Genomic DNA, 23,214 nt, shown 5'->3' with positions numbered 1-23,214 from the left:
AGAACAGCAAATTTACAATAACAGTATGAATTGCAGTGTATAGGATGATGCATAAGTGTCCACTGTGTTTGCTGATATGGAACTAAAACAGCAAAATTAATGAATATACAAAAGAACAGCTGCAGAATAGCTGCCCACTGTAGTGACCACTATGCATGAAAGGGTTAAAGTGTCAGTATGTGATATCCAGTGACATTTAGTGGTGAATCAACTGTATACTCCTCCTCTCACCCTTCCCTACAATGGCTGCAAAAAATATTAAAGTTAATGATAGGCTACATTCACACCAAAGGTTTTAATGCTCAGTACTTTTTTTTTCTGATATCGGATTTAACACTAGTAATTTTTCATGTTTGTATTATTGTATTGTAATATATGCCATTACAGGTTTGTACTACACATATTTATTGTTTTAACCCATAAAGACCCAGTGGTACCTCTGTGGCAGTTCACAAATTATTTTTTCTCTATGTTTAACCTTTCTTAAATGATTTATCACAATTTATTGTAATATTTATCCTCATTAGTTTGAGGGGTTTTTTTTCAGTGTAAATCAGGTATTTCCCTATATTCAATTCAGTGATCATGTAGATCTTTATTACAACTCAGAGTAAATTCAAAGATTATTATATCAAAAGCAGAGAAAACTGAAGAAAAAGTGACTTTTCAGTAAAATCTATCATTAACTGAACATAAAGCAAGTGTGTCCATCCACTGTCATTGATTCAACTCCATGGACTTTACTGGTGAATCAGTGTTGTAGAAGATGACAGTGTTGCCACGGTAACTACAGAGTCTCTGAATGTCCAAATGGGTCATATCTGATGACCATGAAAAGACGACAAACTGCATTTTACGCCAATTATTTACATGTATTGATAGAATTAGTGGCTCAGCAGATATTGAACAGTCTAAATCAGAAGTTGGTTTTGGTCACCAGTAGCTGTTTGGGCCTATATGAGTTAAAGTACCTTCATGTGTTTTGTATTTATGAGTCTCAAACACATTTAAACTAAAAGCAGTTTTATTCAGTATAGATAGTACACTTTTGCCTATAAAGTTAGAATAATTTTGTTTTCAGACACATTGTTCTTTTTATTCTTATTTATACACATCAGTCATCACCTTTGATCTGGTGTAATGATTACATACTGAGTCCCAGTTATACTTTATCTATCAAGAATAAATCACATTAGTTGAAAAAAATATAGCACAATTTATTTTCATTTTTAAAAAATTTAATAGCATTTATGTTTACTTTAATTAATAATAATAATAATAATGGATTGGATTTATATAGCGCCTTTCTAGACACCCAAAGCGCTTTACATTATTGACTCATTATTCATTCACTCTCACATTCTCCCTCTGGTGGTGGTAAACTACATCTGTAGCCACAGTTGCCCTGGGGCAGACTGACAGAAGCATGGCTGCCATTTTGCACCTACGGCCCCTCCGACCACCACCAAACATTCATACACCAGGCAAGGAGGGGGAAGTGTCTTGCCCAAGGACACAACGGACTGACTAGGACAGAGCGGGATTCGAACCGCCAACCCTTCGGTTATTGGACGAACCGCTCTACCAACTGAGCCATGGCCGCCCCAAATTACAGTATAAACATATTATAAGTGAATGACTTAAAATGATTAAATCTCATTCAATCAACACCATTAAAATTTTCACATTTTAATCAGTATTTAAATATTACTATTTGTGAGTGAAAACATAAAACAAAATAAATAAAGTCTTCATATCCTAGTAGTGTGGAGAACATGTGACCTCAGTATTTTTTACAAGAGAAAGTATATGTGCAGTGTTATGTATATGGTGAGACACACTGAACTATAAAATAAGCACAGGTCAAAGGTCAGATCCTTGTTAAAAAGCCCAGATGGAGGCTGTTTGGGACCTGCAGCAGCTCCAGGGCCTGTGAAGACGAGCGGAAAGGAAATGTGACCTGGAAACGATAATCTGCATCCAGCATCAGCTGTGTGGATCCTTCACGATCATGGAGTAACGACTGAAACAAAGAGCAAATGAATGATTGACTTGAGGAAGCAGAACACATTTTTAAACGCCAAAGGTCAAGGATGAGTAAACAGAGCTCACCTGAACTTTACGGACAAATGACGACGAGACCCTTTTCTCAAAATCATCAATAGGAGTGTATGAGTTTAGAATCTTGACAATCTGCAAAATGAAGTGTAAAGATGTTTCACACTTCAATACACTTTTCTTACAGTTTTTTTAATATTCAGTGAAACAGCACTTTTACTGTACTTGAGTACAAGTTAGAGGTATTTCACTTCAGCGTTTACATTTCCTGCAGCTTTATACTCCTGCTCTATTACTTCTCAGACACAAATATATGTTTTAATCCACTACATTTGTCTGAGCGCTGAAGTTTGTTTTCAGATTAGTTTTCATCTTCTACCTGTCCAGTAAAATCCATGGATTTAAAATGTGCTGATTTCAATGTTGTGATGAAGAGAAGGATGAAGTGTTTCTTGGATGGTTTCATGGTTTGAGAAAAACTATTCTTTTTTAAGATAAACTCTTTAAAAACCTTCTTTGTCAAAAAGTTGAAAACTGGCCTGTTTTTCTGACTTCTTTTTGTCTGATATGATGCACTGCTGTACTTTATAGAGGAGTAAAAATTAAGTAAATTTTAAAACCTCTTCAGAAGTATAATGTAACATATATTAATGCAGCAGTAAAATTAATCCAAAACATCAAATATAAAAATAAAACACTAACAAGGACGATTTACTACGCAGTGACCACTTTTACTGCTCACACTTGTTGTTAATTTTAATGATTATACTTCCATACTTCAACAAATGTAGGTTTTCAATTCCCCCCACATACAATAACTGGATCAAAACAGTATGGGACATTTATCAAATGGATCAGATTACTTACATCCTAAGGCTGTAAAAACCTACTTTTATTAAGCGTTGGAGTCCTGTCATGCCATTACTAATGCAATGAAACCAAATAACCAAATTTCATACACATCGTACTTATTGTTCTATGTTGCTGATGAAACTGTTTATACTGGTATCTAAACCTACCTTATTGTGTGACTGTTAAGTCAGAAGTGTATATTTTATTTACACCTTACTACATCAAGTATAGGATAAATATAAAGACAAACACAGATGGAAAAAAACTAAAAAAGACAGAAAATAACAATATGGAAGTTTGTTTATGGAAGTGAGGGCCCGCCCTCCGATGGACTCACCACCCATCGAGGGAATCATAGGGGCCGGGTGCAGTGTGGATTGGGTGACAGTCGAAGGCAGGGAGCCCGACAACCCGATCCCCGGACACGGAGTCTAGCTCTTGGGACATGGAATGTCACTTCGCTGGGGGGGAAGGAGCCAGAGCTTGTGAGGGAGGTTGAGAGATACCGTCTAGATATAGTCGGGCTCACCTCCACACATAGCTTGGGCTCTGGAACCCAACCCCTTGAAAGGGGCTGGACTCTCCACTTCTCTGGCGTTGCCCGTGGTGAGAGGCGGCGGGCTGGTGTGGGCTTACTCATAGCCCCTCAGCTCAGCCGCCGTGTGTTGGAGTTCACCCCGGTGAACGAGAGGGTCACGTCCCTACGCCTTCGGGTTGGGGACAGGTGCCTCACTGTTGTTCCGGCCTACGGGCCAAACAGCAGTGCAGAGTACCCGGCCTTCTTGGAGTCTCTGGGAGGGGTGCTGGATGGTGCTCCGACTGGGGACTCCATTGTTCGCCTGGGTGACTTCAATGCCCACGTGGGCAACGACAGTGAGACCTGGAGGGGGGTGATGGGGAGGAACGGCCTCCCTGATCTGAACCCAAGTGGTGTTCTGTTACTGGACTTCTGTGCTAGTCACAGTTTGTCCATAACAAACACCATGTTCCAACACAGGGATGTCCATAAGTGCACTTGGCACCAGGACACCCTAGGCCGGAGGTCGATGATCGACTTCATTGTCGTATCATCAGACCTCCGGCCACGTGTTTGGACACTCGGGTGAAGAGAGGGGCAGAGCTGTCAACCGATCACCACCTGGTGGTGAGTTGGATCCGCTGGCGAAGGAGGAAACCGGACCGACTCGGCAGGCCCAAACGTGTTGTGAGGGTCTGTTGGGAACGTCTGGCAGAGCCCGATGTCAGTGCGGTCTTCAACTCCCACCTCCGGGAGAGCTTCTCCCAGATCCTGGGGGAGGCTGGGGACATTGAGTCCGAGTGGACCATGTTCTCCACCTCCATTGTTGAAGCGGCTGCTCGGAGCTGTGGTCACAAGGTCTCCGGTGCCTGTCGTGGCGGCAATCCCCGAACCCGGTGGTGGACCCCGGAAGTAAGGGATGCCGTCAAGCTGAAGGAGTCTTATCGGGCCTTGTTGGCCCGTGGGACTCCCGAGGCAGCTGATGGGTACTGGAAGGCCAAGCGTGCTGCAGCTCAGGCGGTTGTGGAGGCAAAAACTCGGGTCTGGGTGGAGTTTGGGGAGGCCATGGAGGAGGACTATCGGTCGGCCTCGAGGAAATTCTGGCAAACCATCCGGCGCCTCAGGAGGGGAAAGCAGTGCGCCACCAACACTGTTTACAGTGGAAGTGGGGAGCTGCTGACCTCGACTGGGGATGTTGTCGGGCGGTGGAAGGAATACTTCGAGGATCTCTTCAATCCCACTGCCACTTCTTCCATAGAAGAAGCAGAGGCTGAGGTCTCAGAGGTGGACTCGTCCATCACCCAAGCTGAAGTCACCGAGGTGGTTGGCAAGCTCCTCGGTGGCAGGGCACCGGGGGTGGATGAGATTCGCCCTGAGTACCTTAAGTCTCTGGATGTGCAGGGACTGTCTTGGTTGACACGTCTCTGTAACATCACGTGGCGGTCGGGGACAGTACCTCTGGATTGGCAGACCGGGGTGGTGGTTCCCCTTTTTAAGAAAGGGGACCAGAGGATGTGCTCCAACTATAGGGGGATCACACTCCTCAGCCTCCCGGGGAAAGTCTATTCCAGGGTACTGGAGAGGAGGATCCGACCGATAGTCGAACCTCAGATCCAGGAGGAACAATGCGGTTTTCGTCCTGGTCGTGGAACGCTGGACCAGCTCTATACTCTCCATCGGGTGCTCGAGGGTTCATGGGAGTTCGCCCAACCAGTCCACATGTGTTTTGTGGATCTGGAGAAGGCGTCCGACCGTGTCCCTCGTGGTATCTTGTGGGGGGTGCTTCGGGAGTATGGGGTCCGGGGCTCTTTGCTAAGGGCAGTCCGGTCCTTGTATGACCGAAGCAGGAGCCTGGTTCGCATTGCCGGCAGTAAGTCAGACCTGTTCCAGGTGCATGTTGGACTCCGGCAGGGCTGCCCTTTGTCACCGGTTCTGTTCATAATTTTTATGGACAGAATTTCTAGGCGCAGCCAAGGGCCGGAGGGGGTCCGGTTTGGGGACCACAGGATTTCATCTCTGCTTTTTGCAGATGACGTTGTCCTGTTGGCCTCATCGAACCTGGACCTTCAGCGTGCACTGGGGCAGTTTGCAGCCGAGTGTGAAGCGAGCGGGATGAGGATCAGCACCTCCAAATCCAAAGCCATGGTTCTCGACCGGAAAAAGGTGGTTTGCCCTCTCTGGGTCGGTGGGGAGTCTTTGCCCCAAGTGGAGGAGTTTAAGTATCTCGGGGTCTTGTTCACGAGTGAGGGAAGGATGGAGCGTGAGATTGACAGATGGATCGGTGCAGCATCTGCAGTGATGCAGTCACTGTACCGGTCGGTTGTGGTGAAGAAGGAGCTGAGCTGAGAGGCGAAGCTCTCGATTTACTGGTCAATCTACGTTCCTACCCTCACCTATGGTCATGAGCTTTGGGTCATGACCGAAAGGACAACATCCCGGATACAAGCGGTCGAAATGAGTTTCCTCCGTCGGGTGGCTGGGCGCACCCTTAGGGATAGGGTGAGGAGCTCAGTCACCAGGGAGGAGCTCGGAGTAGAGCCGCTGCTCCTCCACGTCGAGAGGGGCCAGCTGAGGTGGCTCGGGCATCTGTTTCGGATGCCTCCTGGACGCCTCCCTGGGGAGGTGTTCCGGGCATGTCCCACCGGGAGGAGACCTCGGGGAAGACCCAGGACACGTTGGAGAGACTATGTCTCTCAGCTGGCCTGGGAACGCCTCGGGATCCCCCCGGAAGAGCTGGAGGAGGTGTCTGGGGAGAGGGAAGTCTGGGCATCCCTGCTTAGACTGTTACCCCCGCGACCCGGCCCCGGATAAGCGGAAGAGAATGGATGGATGGATGGATGGATGGAAGTGTTTATATTGTACTGTTTTAGATGAAGTAGGTTTGCATTGGTAGTGGAGTGTTTTATTAATATTTTAACCGAAGTAAATGATCTGAATACATCTTCCACTGCCGTCAAACAGTATGTGATATTGCTCTGGATGAATTACCTGAACAGGGTTAAGTTCAGTGCATTTCTCTGTGATTTCTTTGGCGTCGTCTTCCGTGGATTTGTTGACTTGCAGGAGCCAGGCAGCCTGAGATAAAGGCCTCAGAGTGTCCATAGAATTAGAGTTCTGGAGCTCCTTCTCCTTCAGCCACTCCTCCAGATAACTGATGTTACATCTATAAGAACAAACTCATTAATACATCTAACTGTAGCCAATTCAGACGTCATTAATGAGTGCAGACATGTACCTGATCTGCATCCCCTTCCTACAGGAGCACATGTCTTTGCGGAGCATCATGTTATTGAGTGTCGTCGCACCCACTAAGTAGAACATCTGTTTAATGGCCTGTTGGATGAGGTCGGGCTCCATGCCGTGCTGCATCATGATGGAGTGGAAGATGCTGAGCTGCTGAAGGATGGAGGAGATGGTGTAGGTCTCTGAGTCCTCATAGATGCTGTTGGAGCGCTTCCTGAAACCTGTCGGCTTCATGCTAGAGATGCCCTGTAAACTCTCATGCTCCAACATACCGGGCACTGTTGGTCCAGACAACAAATACATGCATTTAACCCTTAGGGAACCACCAAGATATGTTTGCACATTTTTGTCATTTTTCTTTTTTGATTTGGTGAAAATTATTACTGTTTTACAGCTAATGGCATGAATTTCAGCAAGAATGTTTCTTTTTTGACATATTTTTTTGATCTAATGTAAATTACTCTTACAGGTTTAATATAAACTACTGACACTTTTCGCACTTTCCTCTGGAGACCCTTGAGCCAAAAATGAACAGGCAAAAAAAGACTAAAGTAAAATCATTAAATATCAGTATTTTTTATGGTTTTTTATGCATAAACCTCTCAAATCACTTCAGTTCTGCTCAAAACTACCAAATGTCCAGTAATTTTCAAGAATTTAACCCTTGTATTACCCTTGAAATTCAATCATAAATTTACTTCTTAACTAACATATTTATTACTGAATTATTCTCTTTTTTGTAATAAACAGCCTGTAGTGAACCCAATATAAGTTACCTTTTCTCCACATTTTGTTACACATTATTATACACTGTAGTGGTTACTACTGAGTATATAAGTTTTGTGGCTGCATTTTGCATAAATTGATGGTCTTTTTGGGGAAACCTGTCAAAACACCACTGGGGTAGTCGACTGACTTGTGTGTTTAATTTAGCTTAATTGTTATAATGTGTATTGATGAAGAGATTTTCACATTAGGCCTTGTATTATTGCCCTCTCAGCATAAAAAAATAGAGCCTACATTTTGTAATAAGCCATAGGAGTATGTAATAATGTAGCACAAAATGCAGGGAAATTTATTATACATTCATTCAAACTGTGTGTTAAAAATACGGCAGATAATGTAGGTATTATTATGGAATAAGATGAATATTTCCCACATTTTGGTGATTTTTTTATATAATAATGTAATTTTTATGTTACTGTAAAAAGTATTAAGGGTCAAAATCTGATCATAATGAATCATGTAAAAGGTGTTGAAATGTGCTGTTCCATTTACTTGGAATTATTCATAAAATGACCTAAAACTGAAGTGGCCTCATTAGACACTTACATGCAGAAATGTCTGGCTGTAGATGTTTTACCTGAATTTCAGATTTACATGGATAACTTTCTGATGGAAACTTGTTGATTATTTGCTGTTTAATGATTTTGTATATAATTTACATCACATGTGTGTATGCATGTTCGACTGCAACACTGTCTGACCCTGTACACTGTGCTGCAGTTCTTCCTGGTTAGGTAAAGGTTAAATAAAAATAAGAACAAAAATGAAATACCAATTGCAGGACTAAGAGCCTTTTCCATGACTGATATAAACTGGTGGTAGATGTGAATGGCCAAGTCACTGATGATCTGTCTGTGTTCAGACAAATCAAAGTTCTGCAAACAGTTCTTCATCTGACGAGGAGTATTTTGTTTCATGAACTCCTTGATGTGAAGACACAACACAAGAACATTTTAAAATACATTTGAGATTAATATTATTAACCAAACAAGGTAGGTCTGGGTTAAATTCAGTAAACTGATACCTCCTCCCCACTGTACTGCTTCAGACAGTTGAGCAGCAGGTACGTGTTGGAGAGCCAGAAAGAAAGTAACTCCAGGTCCTTATGGTGAGTCTGAAACAGGAAAATGTAGCTCTGTGTCATTTAAGTAACTTAACAACATATTTATGAATATTATGTGGTCAATGTTTCATTAGCTGACTTTTTTGTGCAAACTATAAAATAAAAATACCTTAAATATCTTGAAGTAAGTGATAACACTTTACTTTAATCTTCATTTTAATACCATATAGGGATGAGAATAATCTGGAATCTATTAATACTGTAGCGGCTATTTGTCATCAAAATGAAATCAACTTAAAGGTGACTGAACTTAAGACTTTAACATAACTCAAATAACCACTAGATGCACCATGGGTTTGTGGTTTTCGCATTCAGAAATACAATGTTCATATCATAGATGTAGTTCAAGTGGTTTAATTTCAAGATTTTGCTGGCAAACAACAATTAAGGTCTTTTGTGCTGTCTCTCCTGCTCATCCTGTCTGACTGTCTGATCGTCTGGTAAAAAAACATAGGCCCACCCAGGTGCATGCTGGTCTAACTTTGTGCTCCATATTTATACCCAGGTGCCCACGGTCTAAACCAATAAGAAAACACAAAACAAAAACGTGCTAAATACCAAAGAATGAAAACAATAACCATAAAAATAAAAAATATATATTCTAAATATTAAACAAACAAAAAATAAACAATTAACAAAAAAATACTAAGTTAGTAAACAAAGGTAAATTAACTTTAAACAAAAAACTAAACCGACAAATAGCTCCTACAAATACTATCACCTACTTACAATTACACTGCGCTTATTAGTATAAAGAATAGCAAGGGCATTTAATTGCTAAAAATTCAACTAAGTCTACTCTGAGCTGATCAAGTCTAAAGATATAATGTAATCTTTCAGTTCATCTCACCATTATGACTTTTTTGATGGCGCTGATGGTTGCATTCATCAGAGACTTCAGCTTAGTTTCATCGTTGAGGTAGTCAGCGTGACGGATGCACATCAACAGGATGTAAGATGGTAGACCAGGGATCATGTTGACAACAACGCCTTTGGGCTTCAGGTCTGTGGGTAAGTTTAGTTTAGAGTTTAGTGTTATTAATTCATGAGTCTGCTTTTTCTACTGTAACATGCAGATGGAATTTCCCCTTGTGGGACAAATAAAGGCATATCTTATCTTATCTTATCTTAGATGATGCACTGAAGAGGAAAAAGGAATTAATATTAGCTTATAGACTGTAAAACAAATACCCAGGATGATGTTCTGAATGAGTTTGGATTCATCATCTCTTTTGTACTCCAACATGCCCAGATAATCTTTAGGGATGTTTGGTAAAGGCGTTTGCTTTGCTGTGTGAAAAAACAAAGATGAAGAAGTTGACATGAAGAAGTTATTTTATGTGAAAGTCAGATGTACAAGGAACAAACCTCTCTGTGATGTCTCCAGACTCTTTATCTGACTCTGAAGTTTCTTTATTAGTCTGTCTTTTTTGTCAAGCTGCTCTTCAAAATCCTGCAGGAAAAGTGAGATTTGTAACAAACATTGAATGAAGATAGTTTTTCTACAGCCACCTGGTGGACAATAGTGGTACTGCAGTAGCAAAAAAAAAAAAAAAAAAAAAAGTTTATAATTTTCACTTTTTTCAATAAGCACTGAAAGTACTATGAAATATATATGATGGCATTTATTTATGGCAGTGTTTATGTTTAAACAGCTATTAAAGTAATTGAATATAAGTTTCTTTACTTAAATCACTGTTCCTCACATGGAACATACCTACTATTTGAATACTTAAGGGGGATTTGTAGTTAACAAAGATCATAAACTTAGTCTTTTGTGTTGATCAGAGTTATGGTTAAATGTTAAAATAAATGATTAAATAACTGCTCTACAGATTTAACATGTAAACTCACTATATTCTCTGCTGTTAACCGTGAAGCCTCATGTCTCAGTCTGATCTTGGCTTCATTCTCCATCATCTGAACTTTCTTCAGGTGATTGTTGTCCTCTTCAAGCTCTTCTATTCTGGCCTGAAGCTGCTCCTTCACCTCCTCCAGTTCTTCAGCTCTCTCTTCAAAATGTCTAAAGATGACACACATCTCATCATCAGAACAAATCAAGGTGGAAAAAATACACTCCAAATTACAGATTTTACCTGCGCTGTGAATTCTCTTCTTGAATTTTCTTTTGAAGAACATTAGTGATCTCCTCAGTTTTTTCTGCCAGATGACATGGACAAAAATACAGATAAAGCCCACCTTAGTTTCATAGGGGCTAGGTTTTAATTCTGAAATACTATAGGAAGTTACTGTCTTCATACTATTTGGACCTACAACCTGTACTGAACTGGGAGAAAAATGTGCTTAAATATGCTCCTTCTGCTTTGAATCCGTTATAAAACTACATGAATTGTACTGAAGTGGTATCATTCATGCATCTTAAGTAGACTTACATTATTGAAAATCTGGCAACTGATGTTCTTTCAATCATTATTTGCTGAATATGACACATACATTTTGATATTATTTTTGTTTTATTGTCATGTAAATTGTTATAAATATGTTTCTAATCCTGTCTAAAACCTTAACGTAACTTTAATTACACTGCTGCTGCTTGTAACCAGGGTGTTGTTATTAAAGGCATTTTTAGCCTCAGTGAGACCTGGTTATTTATGTTATACATATTTGCAACGTACTCCTATCTTACAGTAGCTTCATTATTGCCAGTAATTTATAACTTATAATAATAACTTACACTGCTGCACTGGACATGTTGTATACATCTTCTATTAATGCTTGTACTATTATTTATGTATTACATAAAAACACATATTATTAATACTTACATTTATGTGTGAATTAGCTTTTTTTGTAGTATTAACACATCATTTTTTCACTATATTGATGCTGTTATCCCAGTTTCTTGCTAATGCATTTAATTTTAATATTGTTCTTACTTGTTACTGTTGAAATACAGTACATTTCCCAGTGCAGTGTTAATAAAAGGATTATCTGTTATCTAAAAAAAATTTAATAAAAACACATGAACATTCAGACATACCCGCTAATTCTGTGGCCTTTTCTTCAACATGAACCTCAAGTTCTTGCTTCTGTCTCTGCAGCTCTGAAACCTGCAGCTTCAGCTCTGGTATCACCTGTGGAAAGAGGAGGAACCACAATATCCAGACATTTTTATTCATCCAAAGTAGAAAAGATGTGTTATATGTTATCAAAATGGCAGCAACGCACTGAGTTCTCACTGCTGAGCCTGGACACCTCTTGGCGAATATTCTCATTGATGTTACTTTTCTCCTGGAACAGGTTTTGTAACTTGCTGTTCTCATTTTGAAGATGTTCCACTTTTAGTTTCATTCCTTCCACTTGAGTCTCGAAGCTTTCCTTTTGCTCCTTCTGGTGGTTTTCTAGTATCCTGTCGACAAGGATGGAATTACATCAAACAGGATAAACAGTCAGGTCTGCATCACAAACACAGACTGAAAACTAATGATATCAAAGACTGTAATAAAAATAGACCTGCTGGCTTTTTGCAGGCCATCAAGAGCTGTCAGCACATCTTCAATCTCATAAATCTTCTCAGAGTCATTTGGAGTTAATCTTCAGAAAAGTAACAAGAAAGGTTGAATGTTTCATCAAGAAAGATTACGTATAAGTAAATATATAGATGAAAACATAAATGTAGATACCCTGAAAGAACCTCTTCTTCAACAACATCATCAAGGAGTTGTCTTGTAAAATCAGCCATTTTAGCTGCAGACAAACAGCAACACTTCATTATACAACACTTTTCTAAAACAAGCTTTGGATGACTCTTACAAATAGAAACCAACTGCATATCATCAAAAAAAAAAAAAAAAGTGTAGTAAAATTACAGGTATAGCGTCACATGATCTCCCACAGCTTTACAAAGTGAGGTCTTTAAAGAAGCATCAGTCAGTCTTGGCTGAACCTGAACTGAATTTGTGTTGCTTCCATCCAATTGCAGACTGCAAAACGCAGAACAAATAAACTGAAGAATTCATTTGTCCCTGCTGATATCAGCTTTTTTAATGATTCAATGTGATATTTATGTTATTTATTACTTTGTTGGTTCTGCATGTTAGTCGCACTTTATGTGATTCTTTTGACTGTACATAATTTGCCCCAGTTGGGGATAATAAAGATTTGTTCAACTTGAACAAGGTTACAAATTACTTTACATACCAGTAGAAAAAACCACTTGCATCATAAAATCAATTTGCATTAAAAATCTCAGAAATTTGGAAAAAAAAAATAGAGAGTAAATATAAAGAAATACTAATAAAACAAACAATAAAATCAAAATAGTTGTTTGTGAATAGGTCAGTCTCTATAAATACTATTACATAGTCACATGCACATAAGACAAATGACAAAGTCTGTATCATTAAAATGTAGCTTAAAATTAAATTGTCATGTCTCTATGTATTATGGTTTCTTTAAGTGACTGCAGTTACTATATTTCATGTCTGTTCCTTTATAACTTTGTGATTTTAACCTTTTATTTTGGTTTTTAATGTGACCCAGTAACATCTGTCCAAGGTCCACGGATGAAAAACATTCTTTTGCTTAACTCTGACACATTTACAACAATGTTTATTAACGTGCACAATAAACCATTGGCATGAAAAATTAAATAAATAAAATACCTCTTGCTTGCTCTGACTGCTCTTTAATCTTTCGGTCCAGGTTGTTTTTCTGAGTTTGCAGATTGCTGACTTCTTTGCGTAGCTCTGGAATAATCTTGACGTGTTTGCTGAGCTGGATGACCTGTTCCTGCAGGTCAGCGTTCACCTGACTCCCCTCCTCCATCTTTCTCTGTAGACCGACTCGTTCCTCTTTCAGTCGCTTTATTTCTTCTTTCAGAGCCTCCACCTCTTTGTCATGGTCCTGCCTCTGGATTTCAATGCTGTTCTCTGCAATTCTGTCAAGAATCATCTTGTGAACTATCTGAATGAATGAAATACTCCTCCAGATTTTATTACTGATGTTGCTTACTTTCTTAGCCTTGCTTCATTTTCTTTGTCTTCCAGAAGATTTCTCTTTATTTGATCGAAGCTCTCTGAAAGACCATAAAGTCAGTCATATATTTAGTACATGTACACAGAGCAGTCATAACATTATGACCACTGACAGGCAAAGTGGTATTAAATTGAATTATCTCATTACAATGGGACCTGTCAGTGGCTGGGATATACTGGCCCTCAATGACAATGTGTTAGAAACAGCAAAATGAGCAAAAGTAAAGATCTGAGCATCTTTGCCATGGGAGAAATTGTGGGTCAGAGCGTCTCCCAATCGTGTTGTTTATTCCCAGTGTAAAGTGGTTAGTGCCGACCAAAATTATCTAAAGAACAACAACCACATCTCAACCAATCAGGGATCTATGGGAGCAGAACATTATTACCACCTGTCTAATATTGTGTTGGTTCACCTTTTTCCACAAAACCAGCTCTGACCCCAGGACTAGACTCCACCAGACCTCTGAAGGTGTGCTGTGGTATCTGGACCAAGACATTAACAGCAGAACCCTGAAGTCCTGGAAGTAGAGACGTGGACTTCCATGGATTGGATTTATTTATCCAACACCTTCCACAGATGATCAATTGTCCTGAGATTAGGATGTCCTTCTTTAGTCCATGTGTGGTTGGTGCTAACCACTGCAGACCAGGAACATCCTATAAGACCTGCAGTTGTGGAGATGCTCTGACCCAGTCATCACTGATACAATAAGGACCTGGTCAAAGTCACTCTGTTCCTTACGCTGATCATTTTGTTTCTTCCAACACATCAGCTTCCAGGACTAAATATTCACTTACTGTCTAATATATCCAACCCAGTGAAAGGCACTGTTGTATTGAAATAATCAGTATTATTAATACTTGTCAGAGATATAATGTTATGGCTGATTGTTGTAGGTGTAGCATACCCCAAGGTCTAGACCCTTGTTACCTTTGGCCTTTTTGGAAGAAGCTTCATATGTTTCCTCCATCTTCTGTTTGTCAAGGGTTAGTGCATCTATTTGTGTTTGAAGCTGAGCTAAAGCCTTATATGAAACAAAGAACTCAAATTATTTCAGGAAACAAACAGATACAAAACTCTAACTTGAACTATACCATATTGTTTATCATTAAAACTGACCAGACTAGTATCCTCTTTTACTTTCTTCTCTCGTGCTTCTAGAGATGCATTCTGGTTGGTCGATTTTTCCAGCTGCGTCTCCAGACTGTGAAGCCGATCGACGGTTTGCGAATGCGAGTTGGCCAAGCTTGTGAGTCGCTCCATCAGACCACGGTTTTCTTTGTTCTGTGAGTTTACACAGATGAATTCATATCACCTAACATAAAGATGATACCTGCAATAACTTTCAAAGCATATTTACCTGCTCATCTATTTTCTTCCTGAGCTGTTGAACTCTGTAGGAGAGCTGAACGTTCAGCACCAGCCGACGCATGGTCTGAAACCTCCTGCGAGCGAGCCACGCTCTGGCATACTTCTGCAGGACCAAGGCTTTGTGCTCTTCCTGCATCTGAAGTAAACAAAGAAACAGCAGGGCATTAATCAGATATGACACTGTAGTTTTATGACACCAAAGGATTAAGCTGTCATTTCTTTAGGTGCAGACCTTCTTGTACTGTTTACGAGCCATCCAACCTCGTGTGAAGGCCTGGATGGTGACGGAGGCCAGACGGACCAACTGGTAAATCTGTCTCATGCGATATCCTTTCCAGCGTCTTTGAATCACGACTGCTGCCCAGCCCTGCTTCAGCATCGCAGGGCTCACTGCTTTACTGAAGTTTTACAAACAAAACAAGTATATTTAACTCAAAATCCCTATAGATGAGGATTCAGGACAAGAGCAGAGTTTGTGAACAGCTCTAACCGGATGCTCCTCTTCCCGCGGATGTACTGCTGGAGGATGATGGCCGCCTCTCTCATCTGCAGGTACTTCCTCCTCTGGCTCCAACCGCGAACATGTTTCTGGATGGTTATGCAGGCTCCTCGCAGTCGGTCCAGACGAAGCTTCTCTAGATAAGCTACCTGACCCGCTCGGAAAAAGATCTTGGTTCGTCCAAACTTGTACTGGTTGGAGTCCTGGAGGTCAAACGACAAAAAAGACAGTGTAACCCTGACTTCTAAATTGTCTCTGCTTATACAAAACATGCATCTTTTTGCTCTTTTATTAATTTATTTTGTCTCATCATCCCTTTTATGAAGTCATGGTATTTCTTGTGTGTAATTTTGAAAGTCTAGTGAGTATGTTTTAGGGGTATCTCTATAGAAACTGAATATAATGTTCAGAATTATGTTTTCTTTTGGGTGTAATCACATAAAAATAAGAACTGTTCTGTTTTTGTTCCCTTAGTTGTTTATATCTCCAGAAGGAGCAGGTCACCTGTACTACAGTAGCTCAGAACAAACCCCTTCTTTCTCTGTTTTAAAGAGAGTTGCATATGTCATTAAAGTGGTCCACAGAAGATAAGGGAGGTATTCAAACAATGGCAATCTGCAACTTCACTGCAAGATATTATTAAATATTACACAGTGAACCTTGAATATTTAGGATGCTTCAAATAAACCCAGTGGGTGTTCTGCTTCTTCCTGCAAAACATTATTTGTTACAGTTTGTCTAAGACTTTTTACGTTTGTCCTTGTGTTTTTGTTTATACCTGGGGCTACCATTTGATGCTTTGTTGTTTTAACTGTGAGTATTATTTGAGGAAGGGAGAAGGAAGTAGTTCTGGGTACTGCTGGTAAATGTGCAACCATCTTATGGTTTATTTTGTTACATGTTTTACTCCGTGGATATTTGAGTTGGCAAGAGGTAAGCTGAATGTATCTCTAACTCTCTATCTCTATCTCTGATGTATCAAATAAAGTGAACTGAGCAGGTATTTAGTGTTTAGTTTGTTGTCTTATAACAGGAGTTCCACAGTGGCTGGTCAAATAGACAAAAGGATCACTACACCACTGTTGTTTTGGGTCTTGTTTAAACTGTATAAAGCAATACTAATGAACCAAAATCATGAAATTGTAAGGCAGTATAATAAAGAGAGTTACCTGGATCAACCTTTGCAGCACATTCTTGCAGGTCTGTTTCTTGTCACTGACGCCTGTCTCCTGATGGGTCATTAGGACACTGTAACGACTGTAAAACTCAATGTACGTCCACCTGGAAACACAAAGTGCACACCTTAAGTACATAGAGGTGAGAGCATTGTAATGTGGATAATCTGGAGCTTGATAACAGAGAATCACCTTGATGGGTAGCTCTGTGCGCTGATATGAATAGTTTCAAGGACTCCGCAGGCTCGCAGCTGCTGCACTACCCTCCTGGAGTCGTATCTCAAAACACAAGCAAATACACACTTCAGCCAAAAAACATGTACATATGATTCTGCTGAGCACTAGTGGTAGTATTATACTTAAGAATAACTCTGAGGCACATGTACTAAAGTATCTACTACTATTATTATTATCCCTTTCATACTTCTACTCCACTACATTTGCAAGTAAATAAACTTCAATAAATACATTTTTCTCTGAGGTCATGACAAAATCGAGTTTTTAGAGATATGTGGTCCAACATGACAAACACATGATAAAAATACAGAATATAATGAACTGGTCACATAAAATAAGTACCCAACAGTATATAAAAGTAGGTAAAATGAGCTCATTCTTAAACGTCTGCAGTATTAAAATGCATTACATACATTAACAGAACAGCAACAGGAACCAAAAAGTGTCATAGGTATGTTAAGAATAGTAAAACACTGACAGGGACCATTTTACAGCTCAATGAAAATAAGGTTCAGCATGCATTAAAACATTCAATCACAGTTTTAATACTCACTCAAATGGCAGCTTTTCATCATTTGGCTTAATGCAGCGCACATAGTGAGGGGTGGTAGCGTTTAATGTTTCCATCAGTAAAGAGAGAGAGCTGCGGAACTACATTTAACCAGAAACTTAATTAACAGCAAAAATAGTCAAGTACATATTTCAGTCCCAGTGATATCCTGTTCAAATCTTTAAACATTGTGTATGAAAATATGAGAAAGGAGTTCAATCTGCATCAGGTAGAAACAGAGTAAATATTTTCACCTTATCTCCCACAGACGTTCTCAACTGTTTATTGGCCGGTTTAACTCCAGGTCGAGCAGGCTTTACTTTCACAGCTTTACCGGTCACAGTGGGCTGCTCCTCGTCTTGGAAAAAGTTGGCCAGAAATGGAAACTGAAGGGAGAAATTCATTAGAAAAAAACCCCCAAAAGAGCAAAAGTAGCTATGAAATTTTACATATGAAAAATAGGACTGCACAATTCATTGAGTCACAATCACAATATGTTGTATGGAGTTATATAGTCACAAAAAAGCTGTAATTTGAGAATCAAGATTTGGGACATTTATGTGATCAAATAGGAGAAATCAAGACAAAATAACACACACACATTTTTAGTGCATATTGATATTCTGAATTTAGTAACCCTGTGCAGAGTGCAGCACTGTGCAATTCTAACAAGGAAAATAAAAGTCACATTTTTAAGTTATTCTATATTTTAATCCTAGTTTAAATTTGTATGTTTAGGTTATTTCTTAATAGGTAATATGTGCATTTTCTTTGATAACAAAAGCAAATCAAATCTAAATCACAAATCATGCATTGTCCACAGAAATCCCAATATGACTGTTTCACTAATTTGTGCAGCCCTGGTAAAAAAAAAAAAAAAGTCAAAATCAGGATCTGGTACCTTACTGTCTCTCATAATGTCAACCAGTTCTTCATAGAGAGCATCTCTGTTCTTCTCAAGAAAACCTCTGCACTGATAGACCACCTGGTGACACAGATGAGTACAGTTATTTAAAAAAAAAAAAAAAAAAAAAAGAAAGAAAGAAACACCAAAAAACATTCATTTGGACCAGTTAGAGTAACGGTCATTTGTAGGATTTGTAGTGTACTATGCAGATGAAGAGTCTCCAGCACCTTGTCTGCAAAGTGTTGAATCACAAAAGCCTCATTTGACAGCCTGGGCTTTTCAAACAGTGGACTAGTGTGTAGGTAGTTGTAGAGTTTTTGCAGCCAGCTTTGGTCAGTGCCTTGAGGAAACTGTAAAATAAACAAGTTCACTGTAATGTTTCAGGGGCACAGAAACCATACAAACACAAAAAATCTAATGAAGTGGAAGACAAACATTACCAAACATTCTTCATCAAGCAGGTCAAGGATCCCCATCTTAGCTTCGATCAGATCAATGACCGGCTGGTTGTCATAGAAATCTATCAGCGTCCATGGGATGTCCTCCTTCATGTACTCCTCCTGCTCCAGCTTAAACACATGCTGATTAAAAATAATAAAGGAAAAAAGAATAACTTAGTGAGTTGATAAAAACGTGTACACTGACATTATGTTGTGACTCCAGAGGATGTTGACATTTACCAGGTTAAACTGCTGTTGAAGCTTTTCATTTGCATAGTTGATACAAAACTGTTCGAAGCTGTTGATCTCAAATGTTTCAAAGCTGAGGATAAAGATATTTTATGGAGTAAAAAAAGCAACTGGGAAACCCCAAATGAATCAAAAGAAGAGGTATGACTGTATCTGTTACCCATAAATGTCCAGAACACCTATGAAAGCGTGCTGTTTTCCTGGGACTTTAAGTGCCATGTTGATACTGTTTATGATACAGTCAAACAGATGAGCATAGATCTGCTTGGCGAGGGCGTCTCTTGCATTTACTGCACGTTTTCTGGGCAATGGCTTCACCACCGTCTCAGCTACCAGAACAATCCGCCGATGGCACAACCAGCGCACCAGACCCTCAGCGCTGACATCCAGCAACTCGCAGAACACGGCCAGGTGTGGATCACTGGGCTGGAGAACACACAAATACAGTTTAGTTTTTATTCAGGTTAATATTTAAGCATCTAATGATGATTATGAAAAGCAGTTTTGAAAGTTAAAACTCACAGAAACTAATGATTTTTCATCTCCTGAGTTTCTGATTTCCACATTTCCTAAATGCAGAATGGCTGCTAACACTTTGAAAACATCTGATTGAAAGTCCTCCTTCAACCCTGGAAAATTAAAGATGTAAATTTAGAATCTGAATACATGTTAAATAAATAAATATATAACAGCTGAGATGCTCTTTACCCAGAAGAGAAAAGGTCTGGCGAGTCTCTTCCATGTCTTTCCTATCATCTACACCTTCAATACTGATGTTACCACCTATAGAGGTATACTGGAACTTATCTGCACTCACTGCACACAAACAAATAGAATAGAATAGAATAGAATAGAACAGAACAGTCTTTATTGTTACTAAATATGTTATTATGTGCACATACTGTAAAATAATCCCACAATAAACATGTGTGTGAAGGTTTATAAGCACAGTTAGATTAATCCGATTGCACACAACAGCAAACACTCACACAGTCGTAGGTTTTTAAACTCAGGCAGGTGAGCGCAGGAACACATCTGGTAGAAAATGTGATAATTCCGCTCATTATCTGCCTGAAAGAGAAGGAAAATAAATACCGAATGGATCGCATATAAAAGATGTAACTCTGAAAAAGATCGTCAGCCCACACACTACCTGAAAAACAACTCTGGATTTCTCCAAGAGGTACGTTCTCATGTTCGCTCCGATGATGCGGTACCTCCTGTCAAAGCCGATCTCAGTGTATTTCCCAAAACGACTGCTGTTGTCATTCCTGGTTGTCTTCGCATTTCCTATTGCCTGAGAGAAAATCATCTCAAGTAACCTGTTCACTCACCCTCAAGCTTTTTTTTATTCAATGCAAATGTTGATACTTCCTATTCTAACCTCATTTCAGTGTAAATATTATCTATGTGTTTCTTTAGAGCAAGTCTGTGAACATTTGTGACATGGTCCTCTTTATGCTTCAGTTCTTGTAAAATCATACCTCTGTTATTGGATTAGACGCCAGGACTTTGTCTTCAACTCGGGTCTTACTGCCAGATTTGCTTACAACAGCAAAGTACCTCATAGCAAATCGAGCAGACACTGTTTTACCGGCTCCGGATTCACCACTGACAATGATGGACTGGTTCTTGTGATTTCTGTGGAAGAAAAGAATACTAACACCTTCATAACAACACTGTGTATACAATCAGGCTGAACAGCTGATCAAAATGTTAGCCAGATTGTAATATTTCAGAGGAAAACATGCTTGTTTGATTCAGGCCCCATTAAAGAAATACAAATCTGTGAAAATGCTAAATTTACCATTTCCACTACAGTGACAGATAACCAGGGTTATTATAGTTAAAAAATATTAAAATAAAAATAGCAGTGAAAAATGAGCTTAACTGACATAAAAGTAAAAATGGCAGTGTATTAAAACATTAATATTAAGTTAAAAATTATAATGACCAATGCACCTCAAAATTGAATTAAAGGGTAAAATCAGCTTTTATTGTTTTGTTTTTTTTCTTTCAGTAGTGTTATTGGTTCATTAATGGTGTTGCTCAACAAGTAGGTTTGTACATTATTTTTGATGCCATGAAATCTGACATTCCAGCCGTTATTCCTCCGTAAATGAAGGATTTCCACCTTATACATAAACACTAAAATTAATTAAAACAAATCCTCAAATCAAAAATTACAAAAATAAAAATACTAATATACAAATACTTTTTTCCACTTGTAAAACTAACTATAAGTAAACTGAAAAATTATGGGAAGGAATGCTTCTAGGACCCAAAAAAAGAGTTTGTTCGAGGACCTGAAGGGATTCATAAAGTAGATGACAAACAGGAAGAAAACTCCAAGCCACTCTCTTCAAGCATTAAAATGCCTTTATTCTCACAGCATGGTCACATATACACCTTATGCATGACCATGCCATGGAAAGTAAAGGCATTTTAATGCTTAAAAGAGAGTGCCTTGGAGTTTTCTTCGTGTTTGTCATATAAATAAACTGAATTTAAAGTGCAAAAAAGATTAAATAAAAATAAAAACTAATGAAAATTTCAAAACTTAAATAAGTCTCTACCTAGTATTTAATTCACCTGTCACAGTAAATGCAATGAGATATCTTATTGTATATTGTTTAGACATGATATTCTTTGTTTTTTTAATTTAATTTTACTTTTTTATTTACCTGGCCATCTGTTTGTAAGCCTCCTCTGCCACCGCAAATATATGAGGGTCCATATCTCCCATGTTCTGGCCTGAGTATGCATGAATGATTGCATCTCCATAGATAGGAAGCTGTTTGTATGGATTTACAGCCACTAGTATAATACCTGAAAATGAGGAAACAGGGCATGAACATGGAGTGCAGACTGCTGACAGTGAATATGACTGAAGAATCAGTGACTTCTTTCGCTGTACCACAGTAGGTGTAGATGATTCTGGACTCCACGAAGCGCACTTTGAGATTGTGCAGGACTGCAGGTTCGTGGAGGTAGCTGAGGGCAGTGAGGTCATTCTCTCCCACCAGGATGTCTGGGTTGCGAAGAGGAGGGAGTTGTGGTGATGAAGGGTCGACTGGGTGGAGGAGCTCCTGTCACAGCAGCAGGTTATGTAAAAAAAAAAAAAACAGGTCAGCTGCTGCCTGTCACCATCATAAATCCATTACTCCTGTGTGTGAGGTTTTACTTACTGTTCCATCTTCGAGAAGAAGCTCAAGAACATTATCTCCTGGATGAAAGTCTTTTTTTATTTCAGCAGATTTCCAAACATTTTCTGCATCTGGAATCCACACTCTGTTGTACTAAGAGAGTAAAAGGAAAACATTACACTTTGTTTAATATATACACTTCTATTATTAAACACTCCCATCACTCTTATGGTTATATTTCCCATCATCTTTGTAAAACATTCACACTCAGGACTCATAGATCTCCTTCATCCATAACCTGTTATCAGCTCTGACAGTTTCCATATGTTTGACTGAAGAAGAGAAGTAAACTTTTAGCTTTATTGTGATATAAACAGGCTTTTCCTTACCTCTGTGTACAGTTCCAGCAAAGCCATGTTGGTGCATTATAGTTGTGACTTGTCTGTTTGTTTGCCACCTGCTATATGACTGTATTTACCAGGTTACCAACGACTTTCCTCTCTTTCTTCCACAACTTTCACAACTAAGCAGTCAAGAAAGACGTGTTACCACAGCACTTCCGGTAACAATTTTCAAAATAAATCCAACGATAATAGTAGGATAGGATAATGTAGAACAAATCTTTGTGAAAATAGACTGTTTTGTTAAGGAATGTCTGCCTAATCAGACTCAAAGTATTTTGCATTATGATACCGGTTTTAAGGTTTTTATTAACTGTCAGTACTACTGTGATAATAATGAGCTTTTATGAAAATGCTTTTATTTTGAAAGTAAAGTCCCTAATACCGAATGCCTCGTTCTGGTTGGTTGTCGCGTGCGCTCGAGCCGCTCACCTGTCTCGGACTTTGCCTGCTGACTCCGCCCTCCCGTCTTGTGACACAGAGGGTGCGCTCGTTTAATCAAGGATTCTGACAACAAAAGAAACCGGATGCAAACCTCAGCCAACTCACCCTATGGCTGCAGCTTCACCACAAGTGTATTACTAAAAATGATAAAAAAAAAAAAAAAAAAAAAAAGTAAATGTTTCACTATATTGTCTCCTTCACACATTTTCAACATAGTG

The 23,214-nt window shown here is 39.3% G+C and overlaps 1 protein-coding gene across 1 annotated transcript; it reads right to left on the bottom strand.

The window, feature by feature from the left end:
* Positions 1-1,511: 1,511 nt before the first annotated feature.
* myo5c (myosin VC) lies at positions 1,512-22,664 on the bottom strand. The gene is made up of 40 exons (XM_030137576.1): positions 22,541-22,664; positions 22,194-22,304; positions 21,923-22,094; positions 21,690-21,834; positions 20,490-20,646; positions 20,159-20,302; positions 19,995-20,076; positions 19,714-19,821; positions 19,528-19,634; positions 19,166-19,431; positions 18,997-19,078; positions 18,757-18,897; positions 18,544-18,666; positions 18,311-18,394; positions 17,664-17,795; positions 17,413-17,510; positions 16,815-16,901; positions 16,617-16,728; positions 15,439-15,650; positions 15,181-15,346; positions 14,938-15,084; positions 14,697-14,861; positions 14,508-14,601; positions 13,554-13,617; positions 13,205-13,479; positions 12,224-12,287; positions 12,054-12,134; positions 11,769-11,949; positions 11,581-11,674; positions 10,676-10,739; positions 10,434-10,602; positions 9,948-10,032; positions 9,771-9,869; positions 9,430-9,584; positions 8,481-8,570; positions 8,229-8,379; positions 6,663-6,948; positions 6,416-6,590; positions 2,113-2,193; positions 1,512-2,023 (listed from the first exon to the last, which is right to left on the bottom strand). The coding sequence occupies exons 1-40, from the start codon at positions 22,565-22,567 to the stop codon at positions 1,871-1,873; spliced, it is 5,229 nt and encodes a 1,742-aa protein (XP_029993436.1). The 5' UTR covers positions 22,568-22,664; the 3' UTR covers positions 1,512-1,870.
* Between the last annotated feature and the right edge of the window lie 550 nt (positions 22,665-23,214).

The sequence above is a fragment of the Sphaeramia orbicularis genome, chromosome 6, assembly GCF_902148855.1.
Source record: "Sphaeramia orbicularis chromosome 6, fSphaOr1.1, whole genome shotgun sequence".
NCBI lineage: Eukaryota > Metazoa > Chordata > Actinopteri > Kurtiformes > Apogonidae > Sphaeramia > Sphaeramia orbicularis.
Note: the sequence above shows the minus strand (reverse complement) of the source record. Positions and strands in the feature narration are given on the sequence as shown.